We start from the raw sequence: 20642 nt of genomic DNA, 5'->3' as shown, positions 1-20642 counted from the left end.
TCTACACTCAGACATAGAAGGGGGAACTGAGTGTCATTAGTCATTCAACATCACATTTACTGAGCACCTACTATGTGCCGTGACATCGTTGTTGGACATACAAGACAGGCAAATGTCCCGACCTTCGAGGAGCTCACTTTTCAGTGGGGGAAGCGGATTGGATTTTATTGCAAATGTGGTTTGAAGCTGGGATGGTCAGTCTGATGTGTTAACTTTTCTAGGCGACAGTCCGTTATTCACTCACATGCTAATTTCAGTGTTGCTGGGAAGGGTATTTTGTAGATGTGATTAAGGTCCATGGTCAGTTGACTTTAAGTGAGGGAGGTTATACTACGTCACTGGGGCCTGCTCAGTCAGTTGAAAGGCCTTAAGAGCAGAGCTGAGGTTTCCTGAAAAAGAAATCTGCCTGCGGATAGCAGCTTCAGCCCATGCCCAAGAGTTCCAGCCTGCCCTTCCTGATAGCCTACCCTACAGATTTCAAACTTGCCTGGCCGGGCCCACAATCACATAAGCCAATTCCTTTCAATAAATAAATAAATAAATAAATATATATCTCCTACTAGTTCTATTGTTCTGGTTAATCCCAAACTAATGCAGAATCCATTGGAGGATTTATAGCAGAGAGCCACCGTAATTACATATATAAAATTGTATATTATTATTTATTATATGTAAGATGTATTACTTATATAATATACATATTACATGATGGGTATTACATAGTACACAAGTGTATAATGTTATATATTATAATATTTATACATAATTATATATAATTACATATATTATAACTTTTTCATTAAGATATAAAACACATATAGTAAAATGCATGAAGTGTAACTTTTCCATATGTATACCCCCAAGTAACCTCTGCCCAGATAATGATACAGTATAGGACATTTCCAGACCCTGCCCCCAAAGCCTCCCTCATCTTCACAGGCACTTTCCCACCCCGGAGGTAGTCATTACTCTGGCTTCTATCATAGATCAATTTTGCCTAGTTTTCAACTCCATATAAATGAAGTCCTACAGCATGTCCTCTTGTGTACATGCTTTACATTTGAAAAGGATCCCCTTGGCAAGACGAAGCTGGGACCTGTGAGGTGGCTACTGCACCAGTCCAGGTGCATGATGACGGGGGTGGCAGAGAGGTAGTGAGAGGGATTGGATACGGGATGGGTTTTGTTGGTGGAGCTTACAGGACTTGTTGATACATTGGTTGAAGGGTGTGAGGGGAAGAAAAGAGAAGACGATGCCGAGGTTTGGGCCTGAGGAATGGGGTAAATGGTGATGATGTTTACCAAAGAGAGAGACAGATGGAGAGTGAGAATCAACAGTGGGGTGTTGTACATGTTGAGTTTGAGTCCGTTTAAACTAAGAGCACTTTGGTTTGCACAGGGCCCCTCATCAGAACACAGGATATGGATGTACCTGGGTATATCTCTCCCAACAGAAATTAGTTCCTATGTTTCCTCCCAAAGACATATCTTCGAATGTTCCTAACAGGACATTTCATAATTGTCACAAGCTGGAAACAATCCAAAACCTATCAAAGTTAGAATGAATACATTAATGGTGGCCTACTCACATAGTAGAGTACTATACAGCAACAAGAACGAACCATCTGCAGCCTACACACAGCATGGATGTTTCTCACAAACATAATGTTAAGCAAAAGGATAAAGATGCACAAGAGACAATCCTGTACAATTCCATTTATACAAAGTCCAAAAGTAAGCAAAACTAATGCATGCAATTAAAAGTCAGGACAGTGGCTATCCTTGGGGGTTAGAAACTGGAAGCGAGGACGGGGATTCTGGGGGTCTGGTCCTTGTGTTTCTTGATCTGAGAATTCATTGAGCTGTTTGCTTATGATTTGTGTTCTTTCCATACATACATACTTTTCAATAAAAGGTTTAAATTTTTTAAAAAGCTTTTTTAGTGCAGAAATGTCATGTGGAGAAGCGGAAGAGAAAAATAAAACCTACCCCTTTCTTAAAATTATCTATTTGGTTACAACTAATGAGCAAAAGGGTAAAGAGTTCAGTTAACCATCTCATCACATAAACCCTTGCAATGTTAGGCAATGCGTTAAATGAAAAGTATTGACTGAATAAATAGGTCTAGAAATTGTGATCTCCGTTCTGTTGATTAGTTTTGAATTACCCAAATGATGGGTAATATTTTTTATTATCTGCATTCTGAGTGAATGAACTTAAATTTGCACGTCATTCACTTTGCCTATCCATTCACATACCTCTTTGTAATCTTGATCTGTGGCTATCTGTTTGAATATTTAGCCATATTTTAATACTCATTCAACAAATAATTATTGCTGTCTCCTAACTGCAGTGCACCAAAAATATCTGGTTTTGATGGGAGGGGAAGGACAGCAGAAAAGTACTGACAATTTTTTTTTAATTCTATTTTTATTTTATTTTATTGGGGAACAGCCATGGTCATTGGCTACACATTGCTTTCATGCTACAATGGCATAGTTGACTCTTTTAGGGAGAGTGCAGCTCACAGGGGCCCATGCGGGGATCAAACCCACAACCTTGGTGTTATCAGCACGATGCTCTAACCAACTGAGCTAACCGGTCACCCGTGACAAATTTTTTATTTACAAACATCAGGACCACCACCAGCAACAATCTTTATATAAAATAATAAAGGGAAAGAAGAGGCAAGATTAAAAGAAAGTGGTAGATAGATAGATAGATACATGAAAAGAAAAAAAGGAAGGAAAGAAGGAAGAAGGAAGGAAGTAAGGGAGGGAGGGAGGAAGAAAGACAAGCGAAGAAGAAAATATACATATCTACTACAATTTGCATTCTTTAGTTGATCACAAGGCCATAGTTTATATATTTAATTTCCTTCTTCCATTACTCACTCCACGTTTCCTTTTCCTCCAGCTGGGTGTTCTTTATCTGGTGAGGTGACCCAAACCCTCCTTCCTGAAAGGTCTAAATCCTACATGATCCTGCTTTATTATTTTTTTTTTTGCTATTGTTGTTGCTGCTTTTACTATTGGACATGGAAGCTCTAAGAAGTGCTCCAGGGGAATGCCCTGGATTCTAGACATGGCCTTCCTGCCCCACTGTGTAGCAGTAACCCAATTTCCCCTTGGTAACTGAGATCAATCACCCCAGCAAATAGAGTAATCCACTTTTTTGCCTGTTGGTTCAGTAGCGTGAGGAGCCCAAAACGGCCAGATGACAGTCTCACCTTCCAATGTATTGGATCCACTGCTGTCTTCTCTAATGGAAGCATTCTTTCCCTGGGAACCAGGACCTCTAAACCAGCAGAGCTCAAAGTTGTGAGGCTGGGAATCAAACATTGTGTACATGGGTTTAGGTGTAATAGAGAGAAGAACCCCTGCCACCCCTTGACACCCAGACCCTTGTATTCAGGCTATGAGGGAGACAGTACTCAAAGCATATGCTGCATCCTATAAGAGAGAACCCCATCCTTTAAGGGTATTGACTCTGAGTGGCAACAATAACTGAGTCATTCCATTGCTTTATCAGGCAAACTTCTTCTAGGTGAGGCAGTATCAGGTAAGACCAATGAAATCCATGGGCATGAGTCCATGGCCACACTTCATTTGCTGTGTAATGAGTTCCCTGGTCAAAGATAACACTCTGTGGAGAGAAGAAGACATCCTGCGGTCCTGGGAGGGACTTTATGTGTGCTAGGAGGAGTAAGGAGAGCCCATAACCCTCCAAGCTTCCTTTACACACAGAGGACCGCTTCAGACACAGATCTTGGAAATGTAGCTGAAAGGTAACAGCATTACCAAACGTGGATGTATACATATTGGTATCCATCATTCATTAAGATCCTCTTATGTTCCTGAGCATGCACTGGGCACTGGGGCCATGAAGGTGAGTCTGGGGCATGGAGGAACTCCCAGTCTGATGTTAGAGGTAGAGTCGTGCTCAGACAGCCACAAGCCTACGATGGAGGGATGTACAGAGGCAAGAGGGGCCAGTGTTGGGGAAGGGATATATTGGGGCTGATGCCAGAGGAAGAAGAACCTGGTGACAGGTCTTAAAGCATGCCATAGGGACAGATAAGGAAATGAATTCCAGGTAGAGGGGCCAGCCCATGCAAAGATAAAGATACATAGGCAGAAGTAATCTTAGTGGAGAGTTAACAAATATTTGTAATTCATTCTTCCGTGCTGGGTGATCTTGGAGAACCCTATCCCTGAAGAGTTCTTGGTCTGATGGGGGACACAGGCTAACACCCAGATGGACACAGCCCCATCAGGGAGATCAGGGCAGTAAATAAGGAGAGTGCTTGTGCTGGAAGGGCTGACAGGTAGAGAAGAAACCTCTGACTTGGGGCTGAGGCATCGGGGCATCGGGGCGGTGACTTCACAGAGGATGGAGCCTGTGCTGGGTCCTGAAGGATGAGTAGGAGGTCAGCCAGGTGGACAGGGTGGAGGACAGCATTCCAGGCAGAGGGACCAGCCCTGTGACAAGGTCTCAGGAAACATTTGTTCAGTGGCAGAGACAGCAGGACAGAGGCAGACCAAGAGACAGAGAGCTGCAGGGAAGGGTGTTCAGCAAACATTCTTCTGAGCTGGGTGATGACAGGGACTCAGCGATGAGTCAGACCCAACCCTGTCCCCTGGTCTGGAAAGAGGCAGTCGCAACCTGGAGGCTGGCGGTTGGTAAAGCATGAATTACAAGGATGTTCGGGAGCTCCAAAGAGGAAGAGCAGGGAAGGCTTCTGATAGGACACCTAAATGACACGTAGGAATTGGCAAAGGAGCAGCAGGAAGGGTGTTAAGGACAGGGTGCACAAGGTTTGCTCTCTGTGTAAAGTGTGAGAAAGGAAGATGAGGATGAAGACGGTGTCAGGGCCTCTGAAGGTGAGAATAAGATTTCCTGAACTGGGTCAGCTGGCCGAGTGGCTCAGTTGGTTAAGAGCGCGAGCTCTGAGCAACAGTGTCGCTGGTTCGATTCCCACATGGGCCAGTGAGCTGTACCTGAGCTGAGCTGCCAACAGGTGGCAGGATGGCTCAGCTGGTGAGAGCACGTGCTCTCCTAACAACAAGGTTACCGGTTCGACTCCCGCATGGGATGGTGAGCTACGCCCACCTGCAACTAAGATTAAACAAAGCACCTTGAGCTGAGTGGCCATGAGCTGCCATCGGGCAGCTGGATGGCGACTAGACCTAGAACTGAGCTAGCTGCGCCCTCCACAACTAAGATTGAAGGACAACAAATTGGCAGTTCCCCTTCCCCAATTCCCAAACACTGTTCCCCTTCCCCAGTTCCCCAATAAAAAAATCTTAAAAAAAAATAATTCCCTGAACTTTCCCCAGCAGCCCATGGGAATCTATGGATGGGCTTAGCATAGGGGAGAGGCATGACGGAAGCTCTCCCTGTGACATGCAGGAGACAAACCAGGGTCCTGAGGCAGGGGGAGCAGGGAGACGTTAGTGATGGGGTCTCTCATTCACGGTCTCCAGTGTCAGGGGCCACTTGGTGTTGATGGGTTTGGAGGAACAAGGAGGGACTGAGAAAACAGTGTGTGAGGGCTGTGGGTTAGAAGGAGTAAAGTGGGGTGGCCGGTTAGCTCAGTGGGTTACAGTGTGGTGCTAATAACACCAAGGTTACTGGTTTGATCCCTAAGCAGGAGTAAAGTTTCCTTATGAGTAAGGATAGTGGTTTCCTCTGGAGGTTGGGAAGGCACTTGTGGTAATAAAAGAGCACACAGGAAGATTCTGGCAATTCTCCTCGAGCATGTATGTGTGGTGATTTCATGGGGGGAGGAGGTTGCTATATAATTATTTGTTCAAAATGTACCTCTATATTTTATGAGCTTTCTGCATGAATGGTATGTTTCATACAAATAATAATAATAATAATAATAATAATAATAATAATAATAATGCCAACAGCAAAGTCAAAGCTAGAGCCCAGGTCTTTGGACTCCCATATTGTGGCTTTCTTTTTTTTGCTTTTTTTTTTTTAGCTGAGCCATCCTGCCACCTGTTGGCAGCTCAATGGCAGCTCAGCTCAGGCCAGGCATCGAACCGCTGTTGCTCATAGCTCACACTCTTGAGCAAGCTCTTAACCAACTGAGCCACTCGGCCGGCCCTGGCTTTTTCATCTTTGGTGATAGAGGTCAGAATACGGGCTATTTCTGGTGTATCACTTGGGAGAGGGGACCAGAGAAGCTGCTGTGACGATGGAGATACTCTGTAGCTTGATTGAGGTGATGGCCACACATGTCTACACACAGGTGGAATTGCATCAATCTCTGCACTTAAGATTTGTGAACTTTACAACACGTAAGTCAAACCTCAACAAAAAATTAAAAATACAACATATAATTAAATGATATCATGTCTGGGATTTGCATTAAAATAATAGAGGAAGTGTGGAAGTGGGTGGAGGCGTAAATGAAATGCAATTAACCCATGAGTTGGTACTTGTTAAATGGGTACATGGAGGTTTATTACATTCTCCTGATCACTTCTGTATTTTGACGTTTTCCATGATAAAAAGAATAGGTAGGTAGGTAGATAGATAAATAGATAGAATGATAGAACAAATACCTGTTGAACTCAGTGACCCAGGCACTCCCTCCCTTCGGAACTCAGATGGCTGCCTTCTCTCTGTGGTCCAGACGATCCAATACCTGAATCATACACACAACATCGTTCCTTTCCCAACATCCCTCTGCCCTCCCCAGCTTAACGGAAGTGGGAGCCCAGGTCAGCACCAAGGACAGAGCCGTAGCATTGCGTCTCAGAACCACCAGCAGCATCTCAACTAATGGGGGAACAAAAGACAGGGAAATGAGGAAATGACATCCTTCCCACCTCCAGGACAGTGTGGAGGTGGGAGGGGGGGTGGGACAGAGTGAGAGGGTAGAACCATTGAACAAGAGCATTCCTTCACCAATGCTGAGCATCCCCTAGGTGCAGGCACTGCTCTGAACACTGGGATAGCAAGATCCCTGTTCTAACCAACCAGAAAGAAAAAATCACAGAACAGGGCATTTAGATAGTTCTAAGTGCCATGATAAAGACAAGCAATGAAATAAGATACAGGGTTATTTATGAGACCACAGGGGACCATTTTTGAAGTGGGGTCCGAAAGCGACTATATTGAGCACTGGATGAAGTGAGGAAATGATCCATGGGAAGACCCGAGGTAAAAGCATTCAGGCAGAGAGAAAAGTAGGCACCCGGACCCCGAGGCAGGAAAGAGCTTGGCACCTTTGAGGATCAGCAAGAAGGGCAATGCTGTGGAGCAAAATAAATGAAGGAGAAAGTGTCAGGAGAGGTTCTGGCATGATTGGAGTAGACACACAGAGAGAAAAAGATAGAGAAAAACAGAAAAATATATGAAAGACAAGCATAGATTGAGAGAGTCAAGTAAGACTCAGGCAAAAAGATGAAGAAAAATGATATTAGCTGCAATTTATAAAGTGCAACTTCCATGATCTATTCCATTCCATATATATACACACACACAATTAAGTTCACAAACTTGTTGTAACAATGTTGCTAACCTTTGTTTGATATCAGAGGGATTATTCATTATGAATTTGTACCAACTGGACAGACAGTTAACCAAGTTTACTATTTGGAAGTGCTGAAAAGTTAGACGACCTGAACTTTTCACCAACAATGCATGGCTCTTGCATCACAACAATGCACAAGCTCACACGGCACTGTCTGTGAGGGAGTTTTTAGCCAGTAAACAAATAACTGCATTGGAACACTCTTCCTACTCACCTGATCTGGCCCGAATAACTTCTTTCTTTGCCTGAAGATAAAGAAAACACTGAAAGGAAGACATTTGATGACATTAAGAACATTAAGGGTAATACAATGACAGCTCTGAGGGCCATTCCAGAAAAAGAGTCCCAAAATTGTTTTGAGGGTGGACTAGGTGCTGGTGTCAGTGCACAGCTTCCCAAAGGGAGTACTTCCAAGGTGACCATAGTCAGCAATAAGGTATGTAGCACTTTTTCTAGGATGAGTTTGGGAACTTAATTGTCAGACCTCATACGTATTCATATATGTGTGTGCATATATATATATATATATATATATATATGCATTTTTATTATGGAAAACTTCAAATACAAAAGTGAACAGAAGAGTATAATATTTATTGTTATTGTGTAACAAACCACTCCAAAATTCAGTGTCTTAAAACAGAAATTGTATTATTTCTCATGATGCTGAGGGTTGATGGGACACTTTGGCTGGTCCCTCCAGAGGTTACTCCTGTGACTGTATTCAGTTGGGGCATTTGGCGAGGGCGCCTTGATTCTCCCCTGCACAGCCTCTCCATGTGACAAGCTTGGGCTTCCTCAGCATGGCATTCTGAGAGTTCCAAAAGCAGAAGCTTCGAGTTCTCTTAAGAACTGGACCTGGAACCAGACCAGCATCATTTCTGCCACATTCTATTGGTCAGAGCAAGTCACAAGCCAGCCAGATTGAAGGAGAAGGGACAGAGAGCACACCTCTTGGTGGGAGACGCCACATGGCAGCACAGAGAGGGGTGTGGTTATTGACAGCCAGCTTGGGAGACAATGTATTATTGTATTAGTGTACACAATGTATTATTGTATTAATGTAATACAAGTGCCTGACATATGCCAGGTCCTATGTTGAGGGCTCCGGATACTCCATCTCACCTAATCCTCAAGCAGCCCTGTGACATAGGTATCATCATCCCCACATTACAGGTGTCACAGGACACCCAGTTAGGAATAGCAGAGCTACATGTGCATTCAGGTCTGTCTGCAAACCAGGCTGTGTGTTTATTATATCCCCCACAAAAATAAAGTCAGTAGCCATGTCAAGACTTGAACCAAGGTCTCTAGACTCCTAGATTGAGAGGCAGATAGATAGATACTTGAACATAATAATATACATAATTTTTAATTGTTGGGGAACACAAAAATACAAGGCATGCACTTGGAGACAAAGGCCAGGAGACAGAAACTAAAGCCAGTGAGATACACATAGAGAAGCAAAGAGTCAAGGAGCCAGAGTGAAAGTGAGAGAGAGATTGACTGAACCATGAGACTTCCTTTAGCCTAGAAGCTCCATGAGAAAAAGAATTTTATCTGTTTTGTTATAACTATACCCTCAATGCTTACAGCAGTACCTGGCACTCAGTAGGTGCTTGTATGTTGACGGGAAACTAGGCTAGACAAGGGGAGTGCCTGCAGTTCCAAATACCACCAGCAGGTGGCAGTATCCTGATGCCCTGAAGCCACCCAATGCCTAAATGCAAAAAACTGCCCTGGACGATTTGCAGCCACAGGCCCCTGACTTTCAGGATGTCATCCCCCTTGAGCTCAGCCCCGCCTTCCCCTTCACAAGCCTTGGGCGACGAGTGACCTTTCCGCCTGAGACACCCTCTTCTTCACTCTCCACCACCATCCTGCCCAGTTAAACAACCCTTTGTCCTTGGCCCCTTCTGGCTGGGCCCCAAGGCACCTGGGTCCTTTCCAGGCCCGGAGATGGGGCTGGGACAAAGGTGGGGCAGCTGGAATGAAGCCAAGGAAAAGTCCCAGGTACTCTGGAGTCAGTTATTCTAGTCTTCCTGGACCAGAATTATGGGACCCAGCCCCTCCTCTCTCAGACCCAGGAGTCTGAGCCCCACAGTCCACACCCCCAGTCCTCTCCTTCCTCAAAGTCCCATGCAGTGACCCTCAGCCCAATCTTCTCCGGACCAACCTAGGCATAGAGGTCCTCTGGCGTGCCTGTCTCCCCGTCTGTGAGAGACCCCTCTCTCCCTCCACTCCCCACGCCAGGATTGAGACCAAGGCTGAGTCACAGGAAGCTCTGGGCCCTGAGTCACCCCCACCGCCCAGCTTAGCCCCTCCCTGGGCTGGAGGGAGCTGGCTCTGGAGCCCTGTGTCCTACCAACTGACCCCACAGACCAGAACTTCCACTGGAGGCAGGTGACCTTCCCACTGTGACCCCATCACTGCCCACCCTGCACCTGTCATATCCAGCCTTTGCTCCATTTTTCTCTTTTAGTCATGGTCTCTTTGGAGACAACTTTTCCCTCTGCTCTAACGTCCATGTCTTGATTCTGGCTTCTGCTTTCGCTTCACCTCTGGGTCTCTTCTCTCTCCATCTCTTTGATTTATTTTTTTTCTCCTTCCCTCCTTTTCTCCCTCCCTCCCTCTTTCCCCTCCTTTTTTGTCTGTCTCACTGTCTCACTCTCTCCCTCTCCCCTGGCTGCACCACGCAAGGTCTCTCTGTCTGTCTGTCTCTGTCAGCTTTCACCTGTGCCTGCAGCTGTGAAGGGGCTGGAGCTGGAGGTCTCTGTTCTATGGCCTTTGACTCTCTCATTCTCTGAGTGGGGCTGGGTAGAACTGGAACGGGCAAGGCTGTCCCCAGCTGTGTCCATGAATGGGTGATAGAAACAGAGGCAGAGACAAGCATGGAGAGGCCCAAAGGGAGAGCTGGAGGCAGAGAGAGAGTGAGACAGAGAGAGAATGAGACAGAAAAGAGAGCACAGAGAGAGATGGAGACAGACACAGAAAGATAGAGACATAGACATCAATGAACACAGAAGGGGGCATGGAGGCAGACAGGCAGTAAGAGGGAGAAAGGATGAAATAGAAAAACAGAGAGGGACACAAAGATAGAGACAGCGGCAGAGGCGCTAAAAGAGACAGAGACACAGAGGCCAAGAGAGGCAGAGACAGAGCTAGAGAGCTAGAGAGAGAAATGGAAACAAACGGGCAGGGAGTCAGCTATACACAGACACAGAGACAAAGAGATAGAGACAAAGGCATAAAAGAGGGAAAAAAAGACACAGAGAGACAGAAACAGAGAGAAAGACGGACCCAGAGCGGGAGTCGGAGGCGAGGCCCTGAAAACCAGGAGGACAGATGCACAGAGCCTGGTGCCAGGCCACAAGGGGGGCGGGTGGCAGGGATGCCAGGCTCAGCCTCAAGAGCGCCCAGCGGCAACATTTTCTTGGAGTGGACACACGTGTGGTGTCTGGGTGTGCCTGGGTGTGTCTCACCCTGAGTGGGAATCCTATGTGTGCCACGGGGCCGGGCACCAGCCGGGTTGTGTTTTTGTCACTGGGTGTGTTTGTGTGTGTGGTTTGGTGTCTCTGGGTGTGTCTGTGTGGGTTGTGTTGGTGTGTTGCCAGGCATGTCTGTGTGTGTCTCATTTCCCTGTGGCTGGCAGGTCCATGTTCCTGCATGACACGAGAGGGGAGATGGGTCATGTCTGTGGGTTCCCCCAAGAGTGGTGTCCCTGGGAGCACCAGCTGTGTCGCAAGATCAGCGTGTGATGCTGTGGGAGGTGTTTTGTGTCACCTCGCCAGTATGTCCCCCGTATTGGAGGGTTTTGATCCATGTCTAAATGTACGGTGTACAGATCCATGTGTCACTTCTGTGCCACCACATGTGGTCACATCCTACACTCTCGGAGTCACAGTGCATCACTCTGTATTGCTTTTGCCGTTCTGTCTGTCAGTGTGTGTTGTGTCTATTTCTGGGCGTTGTGTGTGCAGTTGTGTATCGTTCCGTGACATGACCCTATGTTTCACGTCGAGGTGTACATCCACGTTGGGGATCTCACCTTTTCCTGCCAATAACTTACCCAGGTGCCCACACTCAGAGTGTGTTGTGTTTGTGCGGTTGTGTATCACATTGTGCTGGAGGGTGCTCCTCAGTGTTGTGTGAGGTGTTGTTGCGGGCATAAGTATCGGCTGTGTCAGTGGGTCACATCTGCTGTTTCATGTGACATATGTTTGTCAAAGGTGGTGTTGGGAAATGCTGTGTCAATGCATTTTGTGTCACTGTGTGTGTGTGTGTGTGTGTGTGTGTGTGTGTGTGCCCTGGGCCCTGATGTGGTGTTTGCGTGGCCAGCAGCAAGTGGCTGTTGTATGTGGCGCTCAGATGTGGCTTGTCAGTCAGCGGCAGTGCTGCACGTTTCACTCTACGCACTGCATTTGGGCGTGGGGCTCCATGTAGCCTGTGTCCCCTTCCTCTGCCCCTCAGCGTCATTCTGGGTTATGTCCCGAGCGCGATGTCAGAATGTCTTTGGGCGTGCGCTGCTGGGGTTTCTCTGTGTGTGGCTGTTCATTGGAAGTCTCTGCCGGCGTCCATTCATACTGTTCTCTGATTATACACATGCACGGCACTGTGTACCGGGGTATATTGTGTGTCGGGGTGAATCCGTGTGTCATGAATCATTCTACGAGTATATATGCACGAGTCGCCATGTGCATGACGTGTGTCCGTGTGCCTCTGTCTGTGTGCTGGGTGATTGGGGACTACCACGGGTGTGTCCCTAAAGATTGTGTGTCTGCACATGTCAGGTGTGTAATGTTTGGGACCCCGTGAGCGCATTTTTACATAGATATGTTGTGTGTGGCATTTATCATCGCTATGTCAGTATATATTGTGGTTGTGGAACTCTTGGTATATGTTGTATTTGTGCAGCTATGGATGGGCATCACCCGGTGTGCGGCATCTTGGTGTGGCTGTTTGGGTCAGACAATGTTGTGCCCATTTTGACTGCAATGTTTGTGCCCATGCGTGGACAATACCTGAGTGGCTGTGTGTGCCACGGGGTGCAGCCTGCCTTGCTGAGTGCTGGCGTGTGTCACATCATGTGTGTGGTGTCTGGGTGTGGCTGTGGGTTTCAGAGCTTGTCGGGAGTTGTGAGTCACTCGGTGTAGGTTGTGTTGTGTGCCCGTGTGTGTTAGGTTCCGTCTCCAGCCATGCTGTGTGTGTGAGGGTGTCCCAGGGTGTCTGGGTGTGGCTAAGTGTAGTGTGTATTACACAGTACAGACCGTTGTGTGTGACCATTGTGTGTCAGTGTGTCTCTTCCTTACTCTGCCTCAAGACACACCCCAGCCCCTCCTTAGTCTGAGAAGGGGGGCTAGGGAGCCTCCCCTCTGCCCAGGGGCCTCCCCAGCCCCTCCCTGCCCTGCCCAGCCGTCACCACCCCCCAGAGGGCACAGACTTTACTGTGCCTCAAAGCAAGAGCCCCAGAGCAACCGAGTGGAGCAGGCCGACGACCTGCAAGCCACAGTGGCTGCCCTTTGCATACTGCGAGGTGGGGGACCCTGGGCAGGAAACTGGCTGAGCCCCAAGACCCCGGGGGCCATGGGTGGGGAGCTGGTGCCTGGCCTGGGGGCCCTGCGGCGGCGAAAGCGCCTGCTGGAGCAGGAGACGTGGCTGGCCGGCTGGTCACTGACGCTGGCAGGAATTGGCATCGGGTTGATGGTGCTACATGCGGAGATGCTGTGGTTCGGGGGGTGCCCGGTAAGTGGATCCCTTATCCTGGGCCACGGGAGCTGAGGACTGAGACTCCTGGTCTGAGGGAGGAGGGTCTGGGGGTCTGGTTTTCTAGGTCTGAGAGAGGAGGGGGCTGGGGGCTGGGACTGCTGGTCTGAGGGACATGGACTGGGGTCCAAGACTCCTGGGTCTGAGAGTGGAGAAGGCTGGAAACTGGACTCCTGGGACCTTAGGGGCCCTCTCTGCCAAAGTAAGAGAAAAGGGGTCTCAATGTCACAGTCTTTGAAGCTATTGCAATTAGACAGCTGGAGGTCCAGGACCCGTGGAGGTGGGGGTGGGGTGGGAAGGTGGCTGATTAGAGCAGGCTAGGGGAGCGGTAATGGGGAGGGGAGGGAGAGAGACTTAACTTCTTCCAGTAGGCGGTGGCTCCTCGGTCCTTATCTAAACTCTAACGTTTACCCAATATCTCAGTGGTAAAATGCAAAAACCAGAAAAAACTGGCTGGGGTGGGGGTGGGAAATGGAATGGCACACTTGCAGCACATGCACACACCCTCCCATCTCCATCATTGAGAAGCTCAACTTCCCCCCCGAATCTAGATGCTGTTTAGTCTGGGAAGTAATGGAGAGGATTTATAGTAGCCAGGGCCCCTGGGTCCCTGGGAGGAAGGGGCTGGGGGCCCAGGTCTGAAGAAGGAGGCTTAGAGCATCTTTGCGGGGAGAGGGGCTGACTTTGAGTCTGGTGAGTGGAAAGGGGCAGGACAGATGGGGCCAGGGCAGGTCTGAGCAGGCTCCTGACACATTCCAGCCCTGGTGAGGGCCGTGATGGGTCAGAATCAGTGGCTTGAGGACAGAACGGAATTGCTCAACAGGAAAGGAGAGGTTGAGACTTGTCTGGGGTAAGGGATATGGAATTGGGCTGGTTGGGGGGGCGCTGATTTAAGGATTGAATTGGGGGGGGGGATTCCTGGAGTACAGAGGCTCAGGCTTGGATTTGGGGGTGAGGGAGGCAGGCAGCTCTGAAGTGACCAGTGCAGGCTGGCTTCCTCTGGCCAGTCATCCGAGGCTAGAGCACAGAGCACTGAGGAGGTGGAGCCGGCGAAGCCCATGCCAACAGGAAACATGGCCAGGGCCTACTAGCTCCCACGATCCAGCACCCCGCCCAGTAGGGGAGGTGAAGGCATGGGAGACCTGGCAGATAGGAAGGGACGAAGGGGTCACTCCGACCCCCTCCCTCAGCCTTTTCACCTCTCATTTCTTTATCCCTGTACTGCCTGCCAGGCTGCTGCCTCTAGCAGTGGGACTCTGGGGAGGCTGCTGTCGCTCTCTGAGCCTCAGCTTCGCCATCTGTACAGAGGGTGAGGTTGAAACACATGACCCAAGGGGTCCTCCTTAACTTCCTATGACTGCCTTGATAACACACCTGTCCTTTCCCCACCGCCATCTCAGTCTAACGAACTTATTTCACAGGGACCCAGATACCTGCTTGCCAGGGGGAAGGGGCTGGCGGGGAGGCAGGTGCCAAACTCAGGGGAGTGCAGGGGAGCAAGACAGAGAAGATATGGGAGGAGTTGGAAAAGTAGAGGGGACCACCAGAGAAGTGGACTGCAGTGTGGGAAGGGGTGTGTGTGTGTGTGTGTGTGTGTGTGTGTGTGTGTGTGTGTGTGTGTCTAGTGGGGTGGAATTGGGGACTAGGTAAATAAAGAGACAGGAAATGTGGTGCCAGAGAAGGATGAAGGAGTAGGAAAAGGCTGGGGACAACAGCACCATTGTTTGGGGACCGGTGGGGGGGCAGGCCCCCGGGGCAGGAAACTGGCCCTCTTCCCCTTCACTGAGGCGGGGCGCTGTGCCCTCGGGAGGTGGGGGGGAGCTGGCTGCATCTTAGGAGAAACAGGTGGGAGCCCGGGTGCTCTCCTCTCCCTGACAACACCCCTCAGGCAGAGGTCCTGCCCTCAGCCCTTCCTAGGGAATGTAGCTGTCCCAGTCCCCTCTAAATCCTTCCCTCAGGAATTCTAAATTCATGCAAGGTATTGCCACACAGAGAGGGGGAAACCTTCTTGGTTTCTGGAGGCCACTGCTTTGGCCAGATCTGCCCCAGGCTTAGAGCCAGGAGAAACAGCAGAAGATAGGGGAAGAGACGCAGGGGACAAGACTGGGGGTCCATCCTTTCTCAGAGCTGGGTCTGGGGTTTCTCAGGGACTCAGCCCCCCGGATGAAGGCAGGGGAGGGTGTCATTCATGCCTTGGGGACTGAGCGGTAGTTTCTAGGCTTCTTGGGAATTGGGGGAGCGGGTGAGACTTGAAGTTGCTTTCTAGGGCAGGACCAGTTGGGTGGGGAGGGCGGTGGAGGGGCACTCTCTAGAGGCCAGATGTCTGTTTCTAGACACACACACCCATAAGCACACAACTGAGGAACTATTTTTGATGGTGAAGGGGGCAGGAATTAAAGACTGTGAGTTTCAAGGTTTCACCTCAGGGATGTGGGTCTTAGGAGAAGAGCTGAGGAGGAGGGTGGACATTTGCATCCGGGCCAAGGCTGTCCAGTTGGGAAGGAAGAGGACACTCTCCTTGGGGACCCGATGACGATTTTGAGACTTCCCCAGAACTGAGACATCAGGAGGAAATGGGTTAGAGGTTGGGGAGAAAGGAGACTAAGAAATTGGGAATTGTGAAGGGAAGGCTGATTGGGAAGAAGGTCGAGGGTCTCACCCCTTTTTCTATCCCTCCCAACAGTGGGCGCTCTATCTGTTCCTGGTTAAATGTTTCATCAGCATTTCCACCTTCCTCCTCCTTTGCCTCATCGTGGCGTTTCACGCCAAAGAGATCCAGGTAGGGCCTTCCCCGTCCCCAGCCCCTTCCTTGAGCTCCCAGCCCCCCCCCACACCGTGTCGCTCACTTTCCTCCCTCCTCCTTCTCCTGTGTTGACGAATGATGTTCCTCCCCCTTGAGATGCATCCGCACCCTCACCCACTGGGATAGGATGAACCACGGACAGACAGACAGACAAACAGACAGAGCCTGCTGGAGCGGCCCCCAGTCTCCCTTGCACACTCTTGGATGCTGAGAGTTCCTGCCCCTATGCCTCTGTCCACTCTGCCCCCAAACAGCTTCACTCCAGACTCAGCCTTTCAGGGACTGTCCTGAATCTCTGAGTCCCCACCTATTCCAGTCCCAAGCAACCTGAGCCCCCACATCCTTCCCCACTCCTGAGCGTCCCCACCTCTGTGCCAATATCCTGCAGACCCAGGAGCCCTTCCCACGCTTATCCTCCTCCAGTGTCATGTTTCACTGGGACATTCAACTCCCGACCCCTCTCTCTCTCTCATCCCCTCCCCCACATCCCCAGATCCTGTTGCTCTTCCCCCATACCTTTGCATATAAAATGGGGGTCATTGGCCATATGTAGTAATATTGCTCCTTGCAGTACCTGGTAAGGGGTGCCCAGTAAAAAGTACTCATTATCATTATTAGCAGTCATGCAAGCAGTTAAGAGTCCTGGGTTTGTAGCCCAGCTGTGCCACTGGCCACCTGAGGGACCTGGACCTCAGTTTCCACATCTATTAAATGGGGGTGATAATACTTTCAATCTCACTGTGTTGTGAACGTTCAGAGTTACATGTAAAAGGGACAGGCAAGGCCCGGCACATCCAAAGTGTCCCATCAATGCTAGCTACTGTCATTGCTAATGGTATGGAGATTACAGTTACTACACAAGTGTCCGCAGGAAAAGGAGTAGGAGATGGCTCCATGGATGTGGAATCTAAGCTTCAAAGAGGCACGGATTTCTGTCTGTTTTGTTCACCAACAGCCTGGGCACACAGTAGGAGCTCACTTAAAAGTGTTCCTGAACTGGACGTTCTAGAAGTGGGCTGAAACTAGGGGGGAGAAAGGAAAGAAGTGGGAGAGATGTCTTCCTCGGGTCCCGCTCTGCTCCTTGCCCTCCCACTCCAGTCCCCGCCCCTGCACTATCTGCCTCCCTCCGGGGCCTGGCCGGCGCGCCCCCCTTATCTCCCAGCCGCAGGCTAGCGCAGCCGCCTGACCCTCGCGTGACCCCTCTTCCCCGTCTGTCCCCTCCCTGCAGCTGTTCATGACGGACAACGGGCTCCGGGACTGGCGCGTGGCGCTGACCCGGCGGCAGGCGGCGCAGATCTTGCTGGAGCTGGCAGTGTGCGGGGTGCACCCCGCGCCAGTGCCGAGCCCGCCGTGTGCTCAGGATTCCCGGTCCCCGCCGATCGTGACGCAGTCCTGGTCGGGCTTCCTGAGCCAGGGGGAGGCGCTGCTGTCGCTGGCCATGCTGCTGCGCCTCTATCTGGTGCCCCGCGCCGTTCTCCTGCACAGCGGCGTTCTGCTCAACGCGTCCTACCGCAGCATCGGCGCCCTCAACCAGGTCCGCTTCCGCCATTGGTTCGTGGCCAAGCTGTACATGAACACGCACCCAGGCCGCCTGCTGCTCTGCCTCACACTTGGCCTCTGGCTCACCACAGCCTGGGTGCTCTCGGTGGCCGAGAGGTGAGGGTGCTCGGTCAGGGGGTACCGGGAGCATCTGGAGGAGTCGCCTACAGCCAGGGCCGCCCTGTACCGTGATGCAGGTGGGGGCCCCGCGGGCCAAGCAGCAGAGAGAGCTATTTGTCCACACTCTCACCCACCTGGGTGGAAGGAACCAACAGGCCAACCCAGCTCTCCCTCCACCTGCAGCTTCCAGTCTCCCCAGCCACGCACAGATCCTAGGAAGGCCTTCCCTTCCTGCTTCCCAGCCTCTCCTGCCTCGGGTTTCCAGGCATCTGTTCAGTCTCCAAACCCAGGCGCTGGGGCCTGGCCAAGGGTTGCATCTGCCTTGGAGGAAAGGGACACCTTTTCCGAGTTAGCGCAGGTGCACTGGAGGCTCTGGAAGAGAATTCCCTTCAGAGAACCGGTACCCGATTCCAGGCTGCCTGCTGGACATCGTGTGACCTAATGCTGGGCCTGTACCCTTTCAGGGCCTCAGTCACTCTCTCTCTCTAAGAAATTAGGAGTAATCAGCCAGTGGTTCTCAAAGTGTGTTCCAGGACCACCAGCATCACCTGGATACTTACTTGTGCAGCCCACTTCTCAGACTGCACCCAGACCTACCAAATCCAAAACTCTGGTGGGAGGGGCTAAGTAATCTGTCTTAACAGGTGATTCTGATGCCCACTCAAGTTTGAGAACTTCTGGTTTAGTGAATCTGGCAAAGGATTCTTGAGGGGAGGTGGAGAGTGGGAAGATTTGGCTTTAGAGCTCTCCTTTCTGAGCCTGTTTTCTCATCTGTAAAATGGGTGAATTTTTACAAATTCCACCATCTTTAAAGTCTCCCTGGCAATTCTAACCTTTTCTCAATTTTAAACTTCTTCATCTCACAGGACCTCCGTTTTCCCAGTTGGGAAATCGGTCAGGATCAGAGTCGATGAATGGTCCTCCCACCATGTTTCTCATCTGAAAAGTGGGAGCCTGGGGAGGAAGTCAAATTTCTAAGTCCCAAGGCAGAAGTCCTCAAACGTGACTGTACTTTGGGATGAGGGGGTGGGGCTTCTTAACAGCACAGATTCCATCCCCACCTCCAGACTCTAATTTAGTGGGTCTAAGGTGTCTGGGGCCCTCGTGGATGAAGCTCTTCCTACAGACACAGATGCAAGGGGTCAGTGGGCCAAAGTTAGACAAATCCCGATTTTAGATTCCTTCCTTGGCTGAACTGAAATGTCCTCTTCTAGGAAGTGAGAGAAAGGATGGCAGAGTCCCGTCAAGCCTTAGTAGAGGTCCACCTTTTTAGTCCTGATAGGGCCACCTCGAGGCCAGACAGCATCTTTGTGGAGATTCGAAAAAAGGTGCCCCTTCCTCTGGGTGGATGAGCCCCCTGCCAGGGTTTGATAAGTGGACCTTGGACTGGGTTTCTGCCCCTTCTCAACCCTTCAACCACACACTCCAAATGCAGCAGCCCTGGTAGCCTCGCTAAAACCAAACAGGCTTTGAAATTGGCTGCACCCAGGTTCAAATCCCACAGCCCAGAGTGGCTGAGCGTCTTGTCCAGCTCACACAGCAGACGGGAGGCCAGGCAGGCTCTCCAAAGACCAGAACGTACTGGCGTTTCCTCTCAGTGCTTCTTGGGATGGTGTGTGTGTGTTAGGAAGAGGGTATCAAACGCCACGGGAACCTCTGGGGTGGGGTTTCGGAACTAACTCACCCTTCCCCACAGGCAGACCGTTAATGCCACTGGACAGCTTTCAGACACACTGTGGCTGATCCCCATCACATTCCTGACCATCGGCTACGGGGATGTGGTGCCGGGTACCATGTGGGGCAAGATTGTCTGCCTCTGCACTGGGATCATGGTGAGTACAGCCCCTAAGGGACCCTACCCTCTTCCAAACTGCTCATCCCCTGCCCCCAGGAAACCATGGAGCCCACACAGGCAATCACCCCTAAGAAACTTGGGTGTCGACCACCCCCCTTGGCCCCAGTCCCTCTCCAGGACACAAACCCGCAGCCCCATTTCCTTTTAAAATCCAGGCATCCATCCCTGAAATCCTTGCTGTCTGTGGAACCTAGGACCCCAGGCCTCATCCTCCTCAGGGACACAGGCCACTAACTTCCCAGCCCCATTTCCTTCCAGACTCCAGGAATCCAGCCCTGAGCCCCATCATCAAGGCTCACACATCCTGCCCCACCCTGTGACCCTCCCAATCATCTAGGACTCAGGCACCTGGTTTCCCAGCTCTGGGCTCCTCCAGGACCCAGAAATCCAGTCTCCAGCTTCCATCAAGTTTATGGTCCAATCATGAGGCCAGGCTGCCTGGGCTCAAACCCTGCTTCTGCTGCTTCCTAACCGGGAGCCAGCCATGTAATCTCTCTGGGCCTCAGTTTCCTCACCTATAAAATAAGATGCTGTTACCAGTGTACTCCTCATGGGGTTCCTAAGAAGATTAAATGAATTAAAACATGTAAAGGGTCTCAAACAGTGCCCAGCACATAGGAAATACTGTAAACGGGTCAGGGGGTGGGGGTGGGGAGGCTGTTATTGTAACTGGTCCCAGGCATCCACCATCCCCACCCCAGCTCCTGTGCCCCCAAGGATGAGGCAGAGGCTCTGCAGCCCCAGATTCATTCCTCCTCCCCAGGGTTCACCTCCTCCTGAACCCAGACAACCACCCGGTACCCTTCATAGACCCAGGTATCCTGTTCCAACTCCTACTGCTTCCAGGACTCAGTCCCCAGTGCCTTGGCCTTCACCTCCCCAAGAGATCTAATGCCCTTTACGCTCAGGGACTCAAGCCCCCAGCCCCCAGCCCTGATGTCCCAGAGGACATGTTGAATCCCCAAGCCCTGGGCCCACAGGTGATGAATGGGCTGGCGGGGAACTGCCATA

General features: G+C 50.4%; 1 protein-coding gene across 3 annotated transcripts in view; it reads left to right on the top strand.

The window, feature by feature from the left end:
* Window positions 1-12713: 12713 nt before the first annotated feature.
* KCNN4 (potassium calcium-activated channel subfamily N member 4) overlaps window positions 12714-20642 on the top strand; it is a 12475-nt gene continuing 4546 nt past the window's right edge. The window contains exons 1-4 of one of the 3 annotated variants that reach the window (XM_019626225.1): window positions 12714-13293; window positions 15998-16093; window positions 17346-17773; window positions 19473-19608. In XM_019626225.1, the coding sequence (XP_019481770.1) occupies window positions 13135-13293; window positions 15998-16093; window positions 17346-17773; window positions 19473-19608 (819 nt within the window). In that variant the 5' untranslated portion in view covers window positions 12714-13134. The remainder of the gene's footprint in view (window positions 13294-15997; window positions 16094-17345; window positions 17774-19472; window positions 19609-20642) is intronic. The other 2 variants (XM_019626223.1, XM_019626224.1) reach the window with 2 other exon arrangements.

Source organism: Hipposideros armiger, unplaced genomic scaffold (genome assembly GCF_001890085.2).
Source record: "Hipposideros armiger isolate ML-2016 unplaced genomic scaffold, ASM189008v1 scaffold_664, whole genome shotgun sequence".
Lineage (NCBI taxonomy): Eukaryota > Metazoa > Chordata > Mammalia > Chiroptera > Hipposideridae > Hipposideros > Hipposideros armiger.
This window is presented reverse-complemented; position numbering and strand designations above follow the sequence as displayed.